Source organism: Narcine bancroftii, chromosome 6 (genome assembly GCF_036971445.1).
Source record: "Narcine bancroftii isolate sNarBan1 chromosome 6, sNarBan1.hap1, whole genome shotgun sequence".
NCBI classification, from domain to species: Eukaryota; Metazoa; Chordata; class Chondrichthyes; order Torpediniformes; family Narcinidae; genus Narcine; species Narcine bancroftii.
The window spans coordinates 134,343,586-134,366,684 of NC_091474.1; the positions used below are offsets into that span (position 1 = coordinate 134,343,586).

Below are 23,099 nucleotides of genomic sequence, written 5' to 3' on the forward strand. Positions count from 1 at the left end.
CTATAGATATCCTGAAGAAGTCAATCTAATTAACAGGTACACCAGTGAATTCTCTACGTTGTTCAGCATAAAGCAGCAACTTCATCATTTGGTTCTTTCATTGTGTTCCAACACTGATGCCAGAGCTGTGGTGCATTGCAATATTTAACTGGATGACAGCAACTTCTGAGATGCAGAAGGAGAAAGATTTTGACCTTCACACCAAGAAAGGCATCATGAAGTTGTACAAGACATTGATGAGGCGAAATTTGGAGTATTGTGCTAAAGTGAGAGAATGGAGTAATCAGTGTTATTCTTAAGTAGTCATTACATGAGATAAACATTTTCACAGGTGCTTGAGGTAGCCCTGATTTAGTCAGTGCTGTTCTTCCTCCTCTACATCTGCTGCCACTGATCAAGTGGTTTTCTCTATGCATCTGGACTGAGGAGCTGAGAAGTGCCTATACTGACTTTACTTTCATGGATGCTCCCCAAGCTGTGCAATGACTTAACTACTTTAACACTCACTTCCTCAATCAGAGGTGGAAATAGGACATACAACTTTGATCCCACCACCCAACATATTTTCCTCTGCCTTCCACAGGAATCATTCCCTCAGAGTCTCATCCACTCCTCCATTTCCACCAGTTACCACTGCACTCACACTTCCTCCCCCACCATTCGAGGCCTCAAAAAGATCTTCCAAGTGAAGCAGCACTTCACTTGTGAATCTGCAGGGGTCATCTACTGCATTCAGTACTCCCACTGTGGTCTCCTCTACATCGGAGAGACTGGGCACAGACTGGGTGATCACTTCGTTGAGCACCTCGGCTCTGTCTGACACAATAGTGTGGATCTCCCAGTGACCATCCATTTTAATTCCCTGCCTCATTCCCTTGCTGATATTTCTGTCCATGGTCATGCATTGCCAGATTGAGACCACCCACTAGTTGGAGGAACAACACCCATCTAGGTACCCTCCAATTGGATGGTATTAACATCAAATTCTCCTGTTTCCATGAGAATCCCCTTCTCCTCCACCCCCCACCCATTTTCAACCCCTTTCTCTTTTCCACTTTCTTTTCCTTTTTGCTGAAGGCCTGACTTTACAAGCCCTCACTCTTTTAAACTACTCACCAATCATTCAGTCTCCAAAAATGAGGGACGCTAGGACAAACTGGCACAAGACTCCCCTAGATTTCCAATGGAATTTTTATTTTAATTGGTTGGTCACCTTTGTTGAGATGTAGATTCATGTAAAGATATAGATTGGTTATACATTTGGGTGGAGAAATGGCAGATGGTGTTTAATCTAGAAAACTGTGAAAATTTGCATTTTGGGAGGAAAGTACACAGTAAATGGCAGGACCCACTAATCTAGGTCATAGAGATAGATCTTGTGGCACAAATCCACAGTGCCCTGCCAAGAGGCAACACAAGTGGATAGGTGGGTAGCATAATTTTTTTTAAAATTTAAACATATAGCATGGTAACCTGTTTGATTTCATCATTTAGGGCATTGAGTGTAAAGATTGGGAATTCATGTTGCAGCTGTATAAAACTTTGGCTAGGCTGCCTTTGAGGCTTTCTGTGCTGTTGCAATTGCTATGTTTTTGGAAGGATGTGGAGGCTCTGAATAGGGGACAGAAGGGTTTGACCAGGATGATGCATGATCAGAGTACATTAGCTATTAGGAGAGATTGATGAACTTGGATTGTTTTCTTTGGAGCATTCAATGCTGAGGTGCAGCCTGATGTAAAATCATGGGAGGTGAATGGTCAACAAAGTCTTGGTTTCAGGGTGAAAATATCAAATACGAGAGGGCACAACATTTAAATTGGGCAAGTTTAAGGTGATTAGTCAGGGAAGATATTTTTTACACAGAAAATTGTAGGTGCCCTGAAGCATACTGCCAAGGGAGATCAAAACACAGATAAGCAACATGTAAGAGGCATTTAGACAGGTGCATGAATAAGCAGGGAACAGAGGGAAATGGACACATCTAGGGAGATGGGATAAGTTTGATTTAGCATTATGGCTGGTTCAGACTTGATGGGCTAAAGGGCCTGTGCTTTATTGTTCCATACTTTACTGTTTGAAGATGATCCTTTGCCCCAAAGGTATGCTTGCATTTTAGTAAATCCTGCATGTTTACTGCTTCTTTGCTGTAAACCCTTCATATTTGATCACCCAAGAATTAAACCCAAGCTGAAAGATAGTTTACAGCCAATCAATGCAGTTTTGGATTAGCTACCTTTAATCATTGCTTTTGGGGGAAGCAGGATTAAAATACTAGGAGAAAGGAACAATCATTAATAAACGCACAGTTGGTGTAGTAGTTAGCGCAACGCCTTCAGAGCACCAGCAATCGGGTGCAGGGTTAAAATCCCATACTGCCTGTAAGGAGTTTGTACATTTCTCCCTGTGAGTGTGGGTTTTCCCTTGGGACTCAGGTTTCCTCCCACCCTTCGAAACGTACCAGGGATCGGAGGTTAATTGGGTGTAAAATGGGTAGAACATACTTGTGGCCAGTTACCTTGCTGTATGTCTAAATTTTTTTAATTTTAAAAAAAATTAAATCCTTTGAGCTCTTCAGAGGAAACATTTTTCCAGAGATCACCAAGTGCATAAGACTTTGCCACCAGAAGGCATAATTGTGGGAAATTATAGCGATTCATTAACTTGAAACAAGAATGAAAAGGGAATAGAAAGTTGTTGGAATAGAGTGAAACAAAGAGTGGTAAATTAGGCGATTGAAGTGCATAAACAATAGTGTTGAATAAATTATTCAAACGGACAGTTTCAGTGCTGTAAATTCTATATAAGAGACCCTTCATTTGAAATTTTACATGAATGCATCTTTTAGAATTATCTCCACTTTGCGTCTTTACAATCTGCTGCAATAATCTGTCACGTTCCTGCTTGGAAGTGTTCAATTTACATTTTCAGCTTTGTGTTTATTAAAAGAGAATTCTGCCAAATGTGGTAGGTCAGGAAGAAACTGTGGAGAGAGAAACAGAGTGAATGATGACCTTTCATCGGTTTATTTTTATTGATTTGGTTCTTTCAGGGACTATGCTTTCAGAGCTGAATTGACTCTCTTTTTCAATGTTCCTCCGTCAGATATTTTATGGAGAAATTTAACTTCCAAATCCCAAACCAGAGACAAAATTATTACAATCATGTGTGATTTGATTTAAAACACAGATTGAAATAAAAAGTATGGCATTCTCTACCTGTTTTATTCATACTTTGTCATTGAGATCAGTAAAAATGCATGATAGAAATGTGAATGTGTGAATTGTGCAATCATGGAGCTTTCATAAACCTCTATTCTGTCCTTAGAATTTGGATTGATGGCAGAGCATACAATAAAAAGTCAGCGACCTCGATCAGTTCATGAGAGAAAGGTCCCTCAGGAACAAGCTGATGCTGGTAAAATTATGCCACATACTGGTAATTAATTCAATAGTCTATACCTGTCTTCATTTGATCAACTTAACAAAGACACTGCATGTTTCCATTAATCTTTTTTTTCTTTTAATTGTGCAGCTGATGTTTCTTGTATATTAAATGTTTTTTTTTTATGATCAGTCACCTCAGTGTCCAGAAATTCCTTCAAGTCCGTAGCTGTGGAATTATTGACAGTGTTATTTTGGAATCATAGAATGTTTCGAGGAACATTGCATGGAAACATTAAATCATTTTGAACATGCGATATCCAAAACTGATGCATGAACTGGGTTTGCTAAAATTTGAAACATGTGCTTGTATCGTATTGTAGCATGGTTTGAAGTTAAAGTTTTGGAGTATTTTCTTGTCTCTACACATCTTGAGAAACCCTTGCCATTAACACATGTTCATCTCTTCTCATGGCAGTGTGGTGAAATTTTAACCTGGCCTGTGTTTAAATTTAAACATACAGCACAGTAACAGGCCATTTTGGCCCTTGAGTCTGTGCCACCCAACTTATACCCAATTAACCTACACCCTCGATATGTTTTGAATGGTGGGAGAAAACTGGAGCCCCCGGAGAAATCCCACACAGACATGTTGGGAAATACACGCATGTTGGGAAATAAACTGGATCAGGTGTAACACTGGTCTTACATATACCTGATTTTACTTTGTAAAGCAAACTTATCCCATGGGTTTATTACCTAGGATTAGGATAATATTAACCCCCAGGATCCCTGTAGCCATTCATGTAATTATTTTGTGTTTATTATTCGAGAACTAGAATGTGGATGCCATCAGAATGTCCTTAGGACTTCTAATGCCGAAGAATGTTTGCACTAAAATTTCAAGACAAGATTAATGCCTTCTTTAATTCATGCAACTGTAATTAACATGGATATTGCTCATCATTCAGAAAGCTTTACAAACTCATATTTTCCACCTCTGATGAAGACACGAATCTATTCAGTGCAAAAACTTTATCTGGCTCCTCCTTTTAGATAGGTTTGGAGTTAAAACTACCATTCCATGATGGATGGAAATGAGCAGCTTCTCAAACTCTCACATTAGGCAGGCAAGAGAAGATTGTCCACTTTGATTTTCTGAGATGATAAAAAGGCATACTTCAGCTTATTTCCTCATGGCTTATTAACATCAAATTTTCTGTTCAATATTATTTTTAGCAAGAAAACATTCAAAATACTGCAAACTCACGAATATTGAAATGATGATATTTAAGTGGTTCAAGGTTAGCACTTAGTGACATTAATGATTGGCATTGCCCACCGTTTCTATTACATGCAGGCTTCATAGAGGCCTGGGGCTTGACATTCCATTTTAATTTGGAAGGAGTGCATCTGAAAACATTGTCAGGCCATTGGATTCAGAGTTAAGAAGGATTGGGTTGAAAGAGAAGGAGCAGAAGAAGAGACCTGACTAAGTTGGCAAACCAGAATAAATGTGCATCCATTCTGCCAATCAGTCCAGCAGTAGACACAGAGGATTCAAGATTCAACTTATTGTCATATAATAAAACAGTGTCATATTAAACAGAATTACCTTTGCCTGCTGTAAGGCAGACAGATTCACCATTGGGAGAAATTGCCTGAAGTGCCTCTAACAGTCAGAGAAAGAGAAGCAAAAGAGAGTCCCCCCAGAGACACTGAGTATTCGTAGATTTGCCTCCAGTGCTTTTGAATCCCCAGCAGCCACACAGAGTTCAGTCCAAATCATTGGAAACTTGAGCTCCAGATCCGAATCTCCGACACGTTCAGGGACCCTTCAGCGCCCTCACATCCCATTTCCAGCCAGTAACCCTCCAGCCAGTTTTGAGCATCTCCAGCAGTCAGCAGCCTGGCACAAGTCCCTCAGCAACAGTTTCCAGCAGCCCACAGCCTCCGTGGGTTCCCCGCCTTGGGTCGCCAGCAGCCCGCCGCTTGCGTGGGTCTTTCACCCGCAGAGCCCCCTCACTGGTCATCTCCTCTGCTTCTCCCTTCAGATGGTAATGGGTGGGGTGGGGTGGGGTGTTGAGTCTGCAACCCCTTGTGGCTGCTGCCAATCAGAGCTGCCACCATCTTGAGCGCAGACCCCGCGGTCGGCTCCTTTAAAAGCCATTCAAAGCCTGAATGGAGCTGCATGGGCAGTTGGGCCCCATGGGAGCGCCCTGTCTCTGCTCCTCACTCTCCGTGGGTCCACACCAGCAGAAGCGCTGCCATTACAGCAGGCTCCAGCAGCGCCACCACATTTTTCAATCTTATTTTGAAACTGTGCAGAAGAAGCCTTCAGTTCAATTTGCCCATCATTCAACCTGACTGAAATCAGGATATGGTAAGCAGCTGATCCAAAGTGCAGAGCATCAGGATATTCAAATACGAATGAGTGTTTTCATTTTTCTTTTGCATGTTTTCTGCATTTAAACTTTCACTTCATTGTGTTTCTACTTCTAAATATTTTGGCATAACCCAGAATAAGTGGGAGGTTTTGCTGCAAGGTGCTACTGCACTGGATCTGCAATGGCGTACAACTGGAGTTGATGTTCATTGTAATTTTTGCTTTCTGTCCAATTAATCAAATTATTAGGAATACATGAAAGTAAGTTAAAGTTGTGATAATCAGCAAGGTCAGGCACCATCTGATGGGAGAGAAATGGGGATAATATTTCAACTTGATGGCTTTACATTATAAGCACCATTGACTTCAAATGGTAACCAGAATTTTCTCTCTCCACAAAGGTGGCATGGCCCCTGAATACCTCGAGCATTTTAATTCATCAGTGATCACTGATCATTTTCATTTATAATTAATTTTAAATTTATGATTTTTTAAAAAAGGGATGCCATTTTTGGCTTTAATTGTACAATGTACAGTTATTTTTACAAACATCAAAAATATGTTTTACATTTGGAATTAAGACATGGGAGAATAGTTTAAACTGAGTGCGAGTTTAAAATTCCAAGAGAGAACAATTTTAATCTGAGTGGGAGGTTAAAATTTTGTCTGCATTAACATTTGCAATCTTCTTGTTCTGTTTATTATAAAATAAGCATGTAGGAAAAAAAATGAATCCTCAAGTGTTAAGAAAATACTCCACTGAGGAGTAATTCAGAGTCAGTATTTAAATAAAATTCAAACCCTCAGTCAAATCAGAGGTGCAATTAATGGAATTGCCGGTCCAGTAGATTACATAAGAAAAAAAATTAAGACATCATCTTTCTTTCTGACATTATTGGTTCTCTGTGTGTTGACTTCACTTCAGGAGAAGCACATGCTAAATCTATTTGTGTGTCTTTGGAAAACAGTTTCATTTCCTCATTTCCCTGGCTATTTCGGTAGATTGTTTGCTATTTTGATTAAATTGCTGTAAGCTCAGTCATATGCAGGATGAAGAGGCTCCCATTCTTCTGGGTTAACACAGTAGCTGTATCAGAGGTCAAGAAAGATCCAAATGGCCTTTCAAGAGGATCTGTGCTAAAGCAACCAAAGAGAGACTGGGCATGGGGCACGTTTAGATTGCTGATGGTAGTTGCCAACTACAATTTTTTTTAAACTCCAATTTGTTCAATTCCTTGTCATTTGGCATAAAAATAGTAGAATATTTTGGACATACTGTTCATCTTCCTCCTTTCTCCCTGATTCTTAGCCCTCCCTCCACTCCAACAGAAATATATATCAGAAACAGCATTGTTTGTTTGCTTCCATTTTTCGGGCAGGACGGTTAGTGTAGCAGTTAGCCCAATGCTATTACAACACCAGTGAACCAGGTTCCAATCCGACGCTGTCAGTAAGGAATTTGTACATGCTCACCAAGACCTCTATGGGTTTTTTTCTGGGTGCTTCGGTTTCCTCCAAAAACGCACAGAGTTAGGAGGTTAATTGGGTGCCGCAGATTTCATGGGGCAGAAGGGCATTCTTAAAAAGAAAAAAAAAATCTTAAATAAATAAATTGCTGCTTGTGATTAACTGCGTTCTTTTTAAAAAAAAAATCTCTTCTGCCCATTAAACATATCAGAACTTCAAAATAATAAGATTGGAGGGGTAGGCTTTTCAGACCCTCAAGCCCATCCAATGTGATCACAGCTCAACACATCTGCTGGAGCAGGCCATGCAGCATCAGAACATGTAAAAAAAAATGAGCTGAAGATAAACAAAATGTTGACTATTCTTTTTATCCGATTGATGCTACTCAACCCTTTGAGTTCTGCCAGCAGATTGTGTTCATCTTCAGAATCCAGCATCTACAATCTCCCCTGTGCATCTGCAGTCTTCTGTGTGTCTTCATGATCACATTGGATGGGCTTGGGAGAGGCCTGAGGGTCTGAAAAGCCTTCTCCTCCAATCTCATCTCCTTTGCCAACTTACAATTCTTTGATCATTCTAAATTGACCTACCTCTCCTTTAAATACCTTTATAGAATCTAGACTCCAGAGCAACACCCTTCCCCCCACCCCGATGGAGAATTGCAGAAACTCATTCACCTTGATGAGAATTTACAACCAGCTCTGTTTTAAATGGCTGACCCCTAATTTTGTAACTATATTCCCTTGTTCCAGATTCCTTCACTCATAGAAAAATATCAACATCTATGATTTTGTGCTCCTCGAAAATCTTCAGTTTTCAGGAGATCAGTCCTCATTTTTCTAAATGCCAAAGAAATACATCTAAATTATTTTGCTGCTCATGGTAGGTCATTTCTTTCTTTAGGAATCCCTTTACCAAGTGAATCACTTTAAGTATGCCTCCATTGCCCTTCTTACAGGTATCGAATCTATGTGCAGTCCTTCTGGTGTTGTGCCTGTACAATTGTACCAACACTTCCCCATTCTAAATTCCAGCCATCATGCAATAAAGACCAAATATCATTTACCGTCCTCGACATTACTGACACATACCTGCAAACCTTTTACACATCATCTCTCTGTGTTCACTAATCTAGAATCTTTCTCCATTTTTCCTATCTTTTGATTCCTCCAACCAAAGTAAATGACTCACACTTGCCGTTAACTAAGCTTTCACCCACTCACTCAATCTATCCATATCCTGTTGAGAGTTCAATATCCTCCCAACCACCTTTCTAAATGTCATTGATAAGCTTACAGGCATTAATATAACCTCATTGGTCTGTCAGCATCTGTGAAGAGAGAAGATTAATGTCTGATCAGAGCCTTAATTTCAATAATAGTTCCTGTTGTAACAGACAACATTTACATATTTTGGTGCTAGGATTTTGAGGACTTTTTAAATCAAGTTCATTGTCGCATGTACCAAGGTAAAGTGAGAAAGTTCATTTTGCAAGCAGTCCACTTGAGCAATCCATATATAGTAGGTGATTAAAAACACAGTATAGAGTGCATTAGTTACAGAGAGAGAGATCAATTAAAGAAAGTTGGGAACTTCTGCAGATTCAGTTGCAACTGCAGAGATCCCTAACTTATTCAGCAATTGTTGGCCATACATATCAATACGATCTTCTGCTGAACCACCTGGGGAGACCAGCAACAGTGCTCAGTCTTCCAAAGGGTCCCAAATTTCATGCTGGAGAATTAATTGTCACTTCCATTATTGGGTTACACCTGATTCAAGATGCACAGCCTCATGCATTTTATTGTAGGTTGTTGGGCTTTTGACTAGAAGAATATCCATAGTCTTCTCAAGTATTTATGTTTTGATTTTTATTTTTAATTTTTTAAGAATATTTTAGCTGATTTTAAGAACCGTAATAGCTTTGACAGCCTGCAAAGCTTAAGGGCGGTCAAAGTCTTCTGGGGCAGGGCTTCCCAGTGCAATGTTTGAGGCCCAGTCACTGCTCAGACCATCCCTGGAATCCAGGATGCTTCAGGCCAGCATAGTAGGCTCTCCACATTTGGAGCAGTTAAGTTTGAGCATTCGGGGATACAGGCAATGATCATGGTGGCAACTTTCTCTTTCAGATGCCATCTCATTTGCTTTGCATGCCAGCATTTGGGTCATGTAACCAGATGTTGGCTGATTAGCCTGTTGAACTAATCAGTGACCTCACTCCATCTACTTACAATTTTCTCATTTTCTTAATAAAGTTCATAAATATATTTCAGAAAATCAACAATTAACTTCAGCATCAATTTATATTGATGGAAGAGTGTTTCAAACAAATACTGTCCTTTGCATGCAGAAGAGCTTCCTGATGTGACTTCTGACTTGCCTGGAGCTAATTTTTAGTCCGACTCCAATATCCACTGAAATATCATCTCTCTATCCAGCCTATTATAAAACAGGTCACTTTTAAACATAAAAACCATTGCATGCCCCCTAGTTCCTATGACCTCTCCTGTCAGTTTAATCCTTGGATTCCATCTATACTGCAGACTTTCTCAGCCCAACATGTTCTTCCACATCTGTGGTGCAGAATAAACTTCCAGTTGTGAGAGATTGACCTCACCAGCCTCATTATCTGGTTGTGAGCTGTGAAACCAAATGATGGTTGCTGTTCAGCGGTGATCTCCACTGCACAGTCCACCTGTTTTAAAAAAAACTACACTTTCCCATTTGAGGAATAAAACAGAATGAAAAAGATTGAATACGAGAACTAGAAACCTAGGGAGTATGTTATCTTCAGTAAAAATGTATACTTTCCTTCTCAGAAATTCCATGTGTCAAATGATCTTATTGATTTAAGTGACAGCTATGGCGGGCATTCAATCTTTATTATTATGTTTCTCAGGCTTTGTTTCATCATTTTTGAAGATAACCACAGAGCAACATATTAGATAATTTATAACCTTGTAATTAATGTGTCAGTGCATTTGAAAACAATTCAGTTTCATGATTAATAATGCATACTCAATGGATGCATAATAACTAACAACACAGGTAAACCTTTCATTTAATGTTAGTGAGACAGCCATTTTCCCTTGGAGATCTCATTGTATCTGATTAACACTTGTTTCTTGACCTCTATTAATTTCACCGTGACCTTACTTCTCAAATGTAAATGGGGTTCCTTCTCAAAAAGTTAGAGAATTCCAAACAAGACAGAGCTAGTATTTTTTCTGGAATTATAATTTTACACTGAAGCAAGAAAATTAGTAAGGTGTAGGACCAGAGTAAGGTGCAAATCCAGAGAAACACAATGTTGGGAGACCCTTTCATCTTCTTTTTCTCCTCTTCATCCTGACCTCCAATTCAGCTTGTCACAGCACAGAGGAAATGAGTTCAATAAAGCAATTGGGCCATTCACTGAAGTTCTGAGGACACATTTACTGGAGGAGTTGCTTTCCATTTTAAAAATATGGCTGGTTCACACCCAAGACCCCAAGACATTTCAAGTGTAGGCTAAACTTCCAATGTAATTGTCATTCCAAACCAGTTTCAGAGATCAATAGGAAATCTTTATTCTTTTCCTTTCAATTTACTCTTGATAATGATTTCTGTTTGTGACACAAGATTGTAAACTGTCTTTGTCTTGTTTGTTCTTTGAACTATTATTTTATTGTAATGGGATTACTGCTATTTAATAATTGGTCTGTCACTCTTTATATACAGGAGACCCTGTTACAGATGAATGGACCCAATGGAGTATGTGTTCAGTAACATGTGGTCAAGGGTCGCAGGTGCGAACCAGAGCTTGTGTATCATCTTACGGGATACTGTGCAGCGTGCCTTTAAGAGAATCAAGGGTTTGCAATAACACTGTCCTCTGTCCAGGTAGTGTTAGTAATGGATGAGTAAAAGTATGGATGTTTAATTCTATGACTAGCTATAGAAAAGAAGACCAATAATCATTCACACATTCTTGCATTTTGCTCCTGCTACCATCTGTTTTTCTTCAGTATGATTAAATGTTCAGACATTTTACCTGTATAAGCTTAAAGCAGTGTGGAAATTGAAAAGCTTTTAAATTATGAATTGCTTTCGAGTGACATGATGCGGAGCAACCCACACACTGTGTGTGATTGGGTCATATCAACTCTTTCAATTAGGCCGGTCAGCAGTTCACACTGTTTAGGCTAAAACATCAGGTAAATTGGAGTGTGTCGTATCATTATCCTGCCATTGGTTTGTACGGATGCCTGTTCTGCATCATCTATTTACTTATTGATTTATTTGTTTGTTTCAGCACCTTTCTGTAGAATCTGAACTGTTTACATTCTGATTTATCTGAAAACTAGCTGCATGCAACCAGCTGGCATGCAACTAGGATGTTGTTTGTTAGAGATTGTTTGAATATTTTTAAATGACAATGTTTTTCTCAAGATTATCCCTGATTATTTCACCACTTCACACAGTGGAACAAACGCTGTTGAAGGTAAAAAAATGAAAAGCATGCACTACAAGGATAATATATTTTTGATGGCAATGGATCCTGTGAACTGCCAGAGATGTTAGCATTCCATTCGGATTCTTCACACGAGAATAGAATAAAACAAATCTAATTTACATTCCTACCAAAAACAGGAAAGGCCCGCTCTGTAAATCCCAGGTCCTTTTCTTCCCCTCCATACCAGGCATGTGGGGGCAGAAAAACATTCATTGATTTCAGGATCAGGTTCCAAAATGTACGAAATTAGACAGATGAGGTTGGAGACTGGTGGGATGAACCGGGCTCTGACTGTTCTTGGCAGATTGGGTCAGGTGAATAACTTCCATTTCAATGTCCTTGCAGGCACAATGGCACCACAAAGTGTTTTGCAGTTGGATGTGTTGTTGCAGAGGAGGTGCTTGCTGGTGAGATGTACAGCTCAACAGCCTTCTGTCCAGAAGGAATGGCCAAACTTTCAAATTGCCACAGTCTCTGCATAAAACAGAGAAACATCCAGCACAGAAACAAGCCCCTTGGCCCCCTTGTCTACACAAATATAGTGCCAAATTACATCAAATCCATACCCTCCAACACCCCCTAAAAAATCACTATTGTGTCTGTTTTCACTACTACTCCAGGTGGGTGTTCCAGGCACTTCGAGTTTTTTTTTAAAAATCATTCCACAATCTCTTTTAAGCTGTTCCCCTGTCATTTTACCCTGGAAGAACTTTTAATTGCCTCTCATAATATTCTAAACTGATCGGGTCTCCCCTTAGCCATTGACTCTCCACGGAAAACAACTCGTTTGTTCAACCCTTCCCCTTGGCTCATACCCTCTTATCCAGGCAACATCCTGGTAAATCTCTTCTGTACCCTTTCCAAAGCCTCCCTGTCGAGTGGGGCAGGGCAAAGAGGGACCAGAAATGTACGTGCTCTACAGTTTTCTTTGATACTGTGTGTTTCCTTATATCCCCTATAGACGACAGCTCACAAGTGAACATGTGGACCATTTCACTTGTACTGTTGCCTATTATCCCAAGAAGTAAATGGCTGTGGTGTTGATAGGGTTTTTGACCATGCTTAAAAACAAATTCTCTGCCATTTACGACTCTATCCTCTCTTTAAATCACAGTTTATTTAAACAATAAAAGAACTGACTCTGGTTTCAAGGAATGAACAGTGCATGAATTGGATTGAAAGATTTGACTGCCAGGTTAAGTCCTTTAAGTTTAACTGCCTTGATTCAGTTCCTGCAGCAAGGTCCAAGGAAGGTCTTTGTTACAGGACAATTCTGTTTCAGCCATTCTTAACTGATAAATAAGGTTGAAAATGAACAGCAAGCCCAAAACATTTAAATCAGCCTCTTCTCTCCAGTAACAGTGTTGCTAACTGAAAAGGCATCCAGTGCTGGTAAACCTTAACCATGGGCCAAAGGTCAAAAGTCGTAGACTTCACCCTAAGCTTATCTCGATAGGGCAATGGGGATGCTCTGGTTGTCATTCTCTGGGCATGAACAAAAGAATGTAATAGGAGGAGGAGTAGGCCTTTCAGCCCTCCATGCCTGCTCTGCCATTCAATAAGATCCTGGGTGTGGATTCCGCTCCACTTATTCATCTGTTTTCCATCACCCTTAATTCCCCTACTGTGTAAAAATCCATCAGTCTGTGTATTAAATACATTCAATGAAGCAGCCTCTACTGCTTCCTTGGGCAGAGAATTCTTCCTCATCTCCTTAAATCTACTTACTACAATCTTAAGGCTATGTCCCCTTGTTCTCATCTCATCTACCAGTGGAAACATGTTTCTATCTTATCTAATCCTTTCAGAATTTAGTGTTTCCTTAAGAACCCTTCTCTTTTTAAATGACAGCAGGTGATATAATTTCTCCTCATAGGATAACACCCTCATCTCTGGAATCAACCTGGTAAACCTCCTTTACATCGCCTCCAAAGCCAATATATTCTTTTTCAAGCAACAGATCAAAACTGCCCACAGTTCTCCAGCTGTGACCTCACCAATACCTTGTGTGGTTGCAAAAAAGTCCCCCTATTATTCTCTTCACTCCCTCCAGCAATGAGGTCATTTACCTTCTTGATAACCTGTTGCACCCACCAACCAAATCTTTGCGATTCATACATGAGCACTCTGAGGTCCCTCTGCACAAAAACATGCCACAATCTTTCACAATTTAGATAATAATCCAATTTATTATTTTTCTTCATCACATTTACCAGCATCGTATTCCATGTGCCAGACCCTTGCCCACTAACTTAACTGATCGAAATCTTAATGCAAACTCTCTGTGTCCTCTATACAAGTGGTTTTCAAACTTTTTCTGCCACTTGCGTTCCACTTTAAGTATTCCCAGTTCTATTGGTGCTCTGCGATTAGTAAGGGATTGCTTACGGTGGAATGTGAGTGGGAAGGGAAGGTTGAGAACCACTGCTCTAGACCCAATTATTACTGAAATATTTTGGTTGAGAAACCTGGTCATTGGCCCATTTCCTTTGGAGTTATGAAACCATGCACATAACAAATAAATTAGGTATGATTAAAACAGTAGTTTTCAAACTTTTTCTTTCTACTCACATACCACCTTAAGCAGTCCCTTACTAATCAAAGAGCATCTACAGCACAGGGATTACTTTAAATGGTATGTGAATGGAAAGAAAAAGTTTGGAAAAACCACTGCTCAATACAATTTGATTTTCCACTCAATTTAGTGGCATGCATTGAAGGGCATTGTATTGTGAAATTATCCAGTGCTTCTGCTTTTTCCAGAGATCCCTACTAGAGAACTGTAGAGACCTGGATTGGATATGCCACAGTTGTAGAATAACCCTACAAACAATCAGCATGCACCAGCACATGGCTTCATGAAGATACACCTGTGGAACACCAACACATTCAACAAGAGGAAAGCAAGGCCTACATGGTGAATCTGGCATTCTTATTTGGACCAGAAAGAGTGAGGGCAGCTTGGACTGAATGCAGACCAGGATAGGAGAGTGTAGAGAGTGATTACAGACTAGGAAGGGAAAGTGTAGCTCAGAGTGAACGCAGACCATGGAAGGGAAATGGCAACTTGGAGTGAACACGGACAAGTAAGGGAGAGGGCAGCTTGGAGTGAACATGGACCAGGAAAGGAGAGGGAAGCTTGGAGTGGACGTGGACCAGGAAGAGACAGAGCAACTACAAGTGAGCACAGACCAGGATGGGAGAGGGCAGCTTGTAGGGGACATGGACCAGGAAGGGAGAGGGTATCTTGTAGGGGACATGGACCTGGAAGGGAGAGGGCAGCTTGGAGTGAACATAGACCAAGAATGGGAGAGGGCAGCTTCGAATCAATGCAGACCAGGAATGGGTGAGGGCAGCTTGGAGTGAACACGGACCAGGAATGGGAGAGGACAGTTTGGAGCGGAGGCGTACTAGGAATGGGAGAGGGCAGCTTGGAGTGAATACGGACCAGGAAGGGAGAGGGCATCTTAGAATGAACATGGACCAGGAAGGGAGAGGGCAGTTTGGAGTGAACATAGACCAGGAATGGGAGAGGGCAGCTTAAAGTGAACCTGGACCAGAAATAGAGAGGGCACGTTCGAATGAACGCAGACCAGGAATGGGAGAGGGAAATTTGGAGCGAACACGAACCAAGAATGGGAGAGGGAAGTTTGGGGTGAATGTGGAGCAGGAAGGGAGAGGGTAACTTGGTGTGAACATCGACCAGGAATAGAGAGGGAAGCTTGGAGCAAATGTGGACCAGGAAGGGAGAGGGTGGCATGGAGTGAACACAGTCCAGGAATGGAGAGGGCAGCTTGGAGTGATCATGGACGAGGAAGGGAGAGTGTATTTGGAAGCGCAAGTGGACCTGAAAGGAATATGGGAGCATATTGTTCAAGTAAAACCATAAATGGGAAGGGCAATCTGGAGAGAAAGCGAACAAGAGAGGGTGAACCTGTAAAGAAATGGACACGGTCCAAGCTCCTGGAGGAAGAGGTAGAGTTTTAAAAGACAATTAAACAGGTACATGAATCGGAAAGATTTGGAGAGATGTGGGCCAAGCATAGGCAAATGGGACTTGCTTGGGTTGACAGAGCATTTCCCATTCCACTGTGATGCATCCAGGAAAATTGCTTTTGATGGTGTACATGTTGAGGTTGCTGAGGGAATTACTTTGTTATTTCTGGTTTAATACCTCTGATTTTACCACTGACATGTTCCCCTTAGGCAACCATCATGTTTATTATTCCCAGTTTGCTGAGAACAGTGATTGCCTACACCCCAAGAGGGTCTCACCTAATGACGCAACCACGTCACCCAACCCTGACAAAACACTTTCCGGAAAATCTGAAATACTAATGCACTTAGATTATGACATTCAGCTGTCACATATTGAGCAGTGATTCATGTTATTTTGGTGGATCAGAGATGCCAACAGGAACAACAGCAGAGAGCTTAAATGCAGTGCCAGAATATATCTTCCTTCTCTGCCGTGTCAGTCTGATGCAGTCATTTCAGATTAAGATGCAGTCATCCCTCTCCAGGTTGTGAGTTATTAACACATGAATCAGATTTTTTTCATGCAGTTTCTCTGCAAAACCTCCAAGCAATACACCACTAATTTGGAATCCCTCTCAGAGATCCATCTTTTCTGATGAGACAGACGTGTGTGGGATTTACAACATCATCTGCATCCTACTTGAACATATTGATCCAGTGTACGATTTGTGAATTCATATTTTTGTATAAAATATTATTTGTTATCAAATGTTAATCTTCAGGTAGGCATGATATATACAAAACTTCATCTGCATTTTCACTTTTTTAACGGTTTCATATTCAGTGAAATTGCTTAAAATAACTATGTGGGTCGCTGCCCAAGCAGTAAATAAAAACAATGGGATTATTTTTATCCAATTTTAACATATAGAGTGTCACTCAGTCCTCACTCACCACTACAAGATTCACGAATTGCAGACTGTGTGTTCAACATTCCTTGCATTGATCGTGAGCTTGTAATTTCTGCCTGAAATGCCCCATGAGTTCAAATGCATCCTCTGCAGTGTCACACTCATCAAGAAGTCAGTCCTTCTTTTTCCTCAGGCTGAGTACCTTGAGGCCATTGTCTGCAGCCCTGAGTTGAGATCAGTTGAAGCTACCCACTATCTCAGTCTCCTGACTTACTGCACTTTGTGAACTGGCCTACCAGAGAGCAAGTCTTGGGGGAAAAAATGCAAATTCACCGAAGAGGTTGTTAATCTCAGTCCATGGTTGGGATCCCCACTCCATTCCCATTTATTCTAAACACTTCCTTGCCTTGAGTCTGATGTCTCTTCCTGCTCTGACGCATCAACATCACAGGGGTGGCATGGTTGGTATAGCAATTAGTGCAACGCCTATACAGTGCCAGTGATCGATACTGGAACTGGCTTCGTCTCACGTTGTCTGTAAAGAGTTTGTATCTTCTCCCCTAGTCTGTGTGGGTTTTCACTGGGGACTCTGGTTTCCTCCCACCATTCAAAATATGTATTGGGGTGTAACTTAATGTGGTGTAAATAGGGTGGCACAGAACTGTGAGCTGAAATGGTCTGTCAAATCACATCCACCACACCTACTGCTTGGCTGCAGATCTAATGCATATAATCATATTACAATAACAGCAAGTAAACTGGCCATCTTGGCCCTTCTAGTCCACACCAAACCAAGTACTCTCCTCTAGTCCCACTCACCTAAACCTTGCCCATAACCCTCCATTCCCCTCCCATCCATATACCTATCCAATTTTTTCTTAAATGACAAAATGGACCCTGCCACCACTACTTCTCTCGGAAGCTCATTCCATACAGCCACCACTCTCTTCCCCCTCATATTACTTTTAAACTTTTGCCTCTTAACTCATGAACTCTTGTTTCAATCTCTCCTACGCTCAAGGGTAAAAAACCTATCCACATCAACTCTATCTATCCCCTTATAATCTTTATCAAATCCTCCCTCATCCTTCTACGCTCCAAGGAATAAAGATCTAATCTGCTCAATCTTTCTTTATAATCTAGATTCTGAAACCCAGATAAAATTTCTGTAAATCTTCGCTGCACTTTCTCTTCCTTGTTGATATCCTTCCTATAATTCAGTGACCAGAACTGGACACAGTATTCCATATTTGACCTCACCAATGTCTTGAACAGTCTCAACAGAATACATTGGCACACAAGCCAAAACTCTCTTTCCTGCCCATCCTTGATCTCCAGTCACCTCAGAAATGAAGTTATTTCTCTGACACGTACTTTGTCCTAAATACAACTCATACATTTCCCAATTATTTTTTCTGCCTTAGCTGACTTTCCATGGACCCATTTCCAAAATGTAATTCAAGTAAAATTCTCTTTTTTGACGAAACCCTCTATGGCTATTCTCCAACCCATGCTCACATATTTCTGCCTTTCACCCTTCTAAATACTGCATCTCTCTAAATCAAGGCAACATCCACACTACCCAACTAGATTCCTGATATCCTTTGCCTGATTTTTGGAATTATCTCCTTCTTTCATAACTGCTGCATTAGTTTTCATTTTTGTTTATCCATTCGTAGAATGTGGGCATCACTGACAAGGCCTGTGTTTCCCTTTAATAATTGACTCTTTATATGCACAGTTTCATAACTCCAAAGGAAATGGGCCAATGACAATTTTTCTCAAGCAAAATATTTCAGTAACAATTGAGTCTAGAGCAGTGGTTCTCAACCCTTTTGTCCCTCTCACATACCACCTTAAGTAATCCCTTATTAATCACAGAGCACCATGGTGTAGGGATTACTTAAGGTGGTATGTGAGTGAAAAGAAAAATTTTGAAAATCACTTCTTTAATGTATTCCATTTTTATTTATTGATGTCCTTCAGGAATTCTGTCATACTTCTCCTAAATTATAGGGGTGGACTTCTGACAAACTGAGGTAGTTAACTCTTAACTCATAAGCAATTAGGGATGACCAATAAATTATCAGAAGGAAGCATGCCCTGTGGACAAATAAATAAACAGATTAAAAATATGCATCACAGGCTTTAAATAGTAGTCATAAATTTTATTTTTCTGAGATTCTATTAACTTGTTTCTTCCTCTTCTCAACCAATGCTCTTATCTTGTTTTGTACCTTGGCTTCTTCCAAAACTGTTCCCAACCAGAGAGGTAGTTGAGCGTTTTACTTCCCCATATAATCTTTCCTCTTTCTCTATGCGGAATTGCTTCATACCCTTGGCTACATGTAAGATTTCACTTTTGGATACTTATTGGTAAAGCTTGGTTGGTGCAATTGTCAATCCGTAAATGATGCTAACACACGAGCATGTGCACTGCCACGCTTCTTGCTGATGCCTCCATTTACTATGTCATGTTACAGTAAGAACATTTCTGTCATTTATTTGATGAAATTGTTTTATGAACTCCTGCAAAGCATTGATCATTGTGAATATAATGACTGTATTCTACTTTATATTCCTTCTTAATATTTTATTGGATTGACAGTAAAAGCCATAAATCTTGAAAATAAAATGACCTCTGTGAAGAAGTTTGTTTTTCCCACTCATTGGCTATTCCAGGGGTGCATTGGTGTGTGTCTACCTAACCACCACTTCCTTTGTCCCTGCAACTGGGAATGTGCCAAATGCCAAAGAACTGTTAACAGCAGTGTGTGGCATCAAACAACAGCACTCCCTCCCACACTGACAGACAGTGTCCACAGACACCATTGTTTGTGTTATATAAGGGGTCCCTCCCTCTCCTCAGTTCCCACTTCATCCCTTTCCTGCTCGCACTCACATGGTATCAGGCTTTGGGAAGCCTAAGATGTTCATCTCATCTTTTCAAGCCTCTTAATGTTGTTACGTCTAACCTCTGCTTTTATAAACTGCCTTTACTCTTCTGTAGTGCATGGCGTCTGGGAAGATTGGTCACCCTGGAGCTTATGCTCGTTTACTTGCGGCAGAGGCCAAAGAACAAGGTCCAGGTCATGTGTTGCTCCTCAGTACGGTGGGCGCTCATGTGATGGACCAGAGTCACAAACAAAGATGTGCAACATTGCCTTGTGCCCAGGTTAGTGCAACACCCAGGAATAAAGTCATTGTTGCTCCTCCCCACCCCACCCCCATCATTTTGTTTGGGCAATCACCCACATTTTGCTCATACCTTGATGAATGGTTCAAGTGAAATGTTGGTTATGTAATTTTATCTTTGCTATTTAACCTGCTGAGTTTCTCCAATGTCGTGATTTTACTTCAATCACCATGTCTGCAGACTTTTGTGTTTTACCACTGATGTTGTTCATTTTTTTTATTGTCATGCAATAATACATTAAAAATGTCAGACAAACAGAGTTTCCATGAGCAGTGCCCAGCAGCCCTATCAAAAGGGGAATGAGAAGGAAAAGAGAGTCCCTTCAGAGACACTGAGTGATCACGAATTCCCCTCCAGCGCTCCCGCAGTCTCTGCAGTTGCACAAACTCCTGTTCAAACTAGCAACCCAAGCTCCAGATCTAAACCTCCAATACAGTCGGGAAGCCTTTAGCACCTCAAGCTCTTCAGAACCCTTTTGCCATCTGGAACCTCTCAAATCCCGATTCCAATACCTGGTTCCCTGAGCCCTCAGCCTGTGTGGGACTCTCAGCTGCTGAGCCCCTCTTTTGTCTGCTGCCAAGATCATCTCCTATATTTCTCATCCTCACTGCTTATGCACCAGTCCATTGCTCCCCTGGAGTCCGTAATCTCTCATGGTACACTGTTCAGCAGAGGTGCTGCCATCTCGGACACAGATCCATGGTTGCAGGATTTAAAGAAAAACACTGTCAGCTCCTGTAACAGACCATTTAAAGCCTGTACAGAGCTGTCTGAATTAGCACTGGAGAGTAGGACCCTGCAGAGCACCACAGTGTCTCTGCTCCCTGCTCTTCCGTGTCCACTCCAGCAATTACATCAGATCTGGCAGTGCTGCCATTTTTTTATACCATAAGCACTGCATCTATCCATCAGCACTAGGGAGCCATTCACTCAGGGCACGTTTGATGTCTTTGTCCCATTACTTTAAGTGCCCCTCTCCAACTAACATATCAATGCTGGATTGTTTGGTTGAAATCAAAAGCATCAGCTGTGGGCGTGAGAGAGTTTTTGATTCATGAACAACTCCACTCTAATTTTAATATAAAACTGCTTCCTGTAAGAATTATTTTCCTAAAATTATTAAAGAAATTTGCCATTAAAGTCATGGTTAAAGATCCATAATTCATCACCTTATAAAGTTACTGTGGAAAAGCTTTTGTCTCACTCCTTAGGAGCAGAATAGAGTTGGTGATAAATGATGGAAAGTAGCCTTTGTTTGAGACCTGGCGTTATATTAAGCTGCTATGAAATTAAGTGTTATAAAGATGACTCAAAGGACGGGGCCAAAAGTCACCATCAATGATGATGCAACTTGTCTTCATTCAATAGCACTTTCTTCATAGGCCAAAACATTGATTATAAGAATTGGGACATCATATTTCAGCTGTACCAAACATTGGTTTGACCAAATCTGGAGTATTGTGTCTAGTTTTATCAGCAATGCTGCAGGAAGGATGCAATATCAATGAAGAGAGTTCAGAAAAGATTCAGCAGGACGTTGCTGTTCATTATTGTGCTTGAAATAAGGAGTAGAGTCGGCAGATCCAGTGAACCACAACAAATACATTACTAACAAGATAAACATATGTACATTACTGGAAGAGGGGGAGAGCTTGCAGCTTGCGTCCACAGCCTTCTGTACACTCCTTGCTAATCAACCAGGTACCCCACACGTGCGCAGTACCCCACTGTAAATAGGGAGGCTGCAGCGCGATTGCAGCAGGAGTAAAACAGCCATCACAACAGCAGCCTACAGTTGTCTGGAATGGAGGGTTGTAGTTTTAAGGAGAAATTGTTAGTCTGGATGTCTTCTGTTTGGTACAAAGGAGGCCATGGGCTGACCTCATGGAGCATTATAAAATGATGAGGGGCTGAGGTAGTTTAGATAGTTAGAGGCTCTTGCCTCTAACTGAGACTAGAAAGAGAAAGCACAGGTTTAATGTGAAGGGGAGGAATTTGAATGAGATAGGAGGGGAAAATCTTTCTCCCAGAGAGACCATACTGTTAAATGAGTTGCTGGGGAGGCAGATACAAATACAATGTAAAAGGCATTTGGACAGGTACTTCGATAGGAAAGGAGCATAGGGATAGGGCCCTAATGCAGGCAATAATGATTAGTATAGACAAGGATTGTTATCAGTATGGACAAGGTGGGCCATTAGGGTCCATATCTGTGCTATACTATTAAATAATTCCTTATGTTCACCTCTTCTCTTCTGCGCTTGACGTCCTGTTTTGCGGAAACTGCCAAAATGTTTGGCCTGGAAGTCAGCCTGAAGAAAACTGAGGTCCTCCATCAGCCAGCTCCCCACTATGACTACCAGCCCCCCCACATCTCCATCGGGCACACAAAACTCAAAACGGTCAACCAGTTTACCTATCTCGGCTGCACCATTTCATCAGATGCAAGGATCGACAATGAGATAGACAACAGACTCGCCAAGGCAAATAGCGCCTTTGGAAGACTACACAAAAGAGTCTGGAAAAACAACCAACCGAAAAACCTCACAAAGATAAGCGTATACAGAGCCGTTGTCATACCCACACTCCTGTTCGGCTCCGAATCATGGGTCATCTACCGGCACCACCTACGGCTCCTAGAACGCTTCCACCAGCGTTGTCTCCGCTCATTCCTCAACATCCATTGGAGCGCTTACACCCCTAACGTCGAAGTACTCGAGATGGCAGAGGTCGACAGCATCGAGTCCACGCTGCTGAAGATCCAGCTGCGCTGGGTGGGTCACGTCTCCAGAATGGAGGACCATCGCCTTCCCAAGATCGTGTTATATGGCAAGCTCTCCACTGGCCACCATGACAGAGGTGCACCAAAGAAGAGGTACAAGGACTGCCTAAAGAAATCTCTTGGTGCCTGCCACATTGACCACCGCCAGTGGGCTGATATTGCCTCAAACCGTACATCTTGGCGCCTCACAGTTCGGCGGGCAGCAACCTCTTTTGAAGAAGACCGCAGAGCGCACCTCACTGACAAAAGACAAAGGAGGAAAAACCCAACACCCAACCCCAACCAACCAATTTTCCCCTGCAACCGCTGCAACCGTGTCTGCCTGTCCCGCATCGGACTTGTCAGCCACAAACGAGCCTGCAGCTGGCAGTGGTTAATGTGGCAGGCACCAAGAGATTTCTTTAGGCAGTCCTTGTACCTCTTCTTTGGTGCACCTCTGTCACGGTGGCCAGTGGAGAGCTCGCCAATAACACGATCTTGGGAAGGCGATGGTCCTCCATTCTG

The 23,099-nt window shown here is 41.4% G+C and overlaps 1 protein-coding gene across 5 annotated transcripts in view; it reads left to right on the forward strand.

The window, feature by feature from the left end:
- The window catches only part of LOC138736495 (adhesion G protein-coupled receptor B3-like), a 658,849-nt gene that overhangs the window by 164,432 nt on the left and 471,318 nt on the right, over window positions 1–23,099 (forward strand). For all 5 annotated transcript variants that reach the window (XM_069886125.1, XM_069886124.1, XM_069886126.1 and 2 more), the window contains exons 2-4: window positions 3,325–3,435; window positions 10,954–11,115; window positions 19,628–19,792. In XM_069886125.1, coding sequence (XP_069742226.1) covers window positions 3,336–3,435; window positions 10,954–11,115; window positions 19,628–19,792 — 427 coding nt within the window. In that variant the 5' untranslated portion in view covers window positions 3,325–3,335. The remainder of the gene's footprint in view (window positions 1–3,324; window positions 3,436–10,953; window positions 11,116–19,627; window positions 19,793–23,099) is intronic.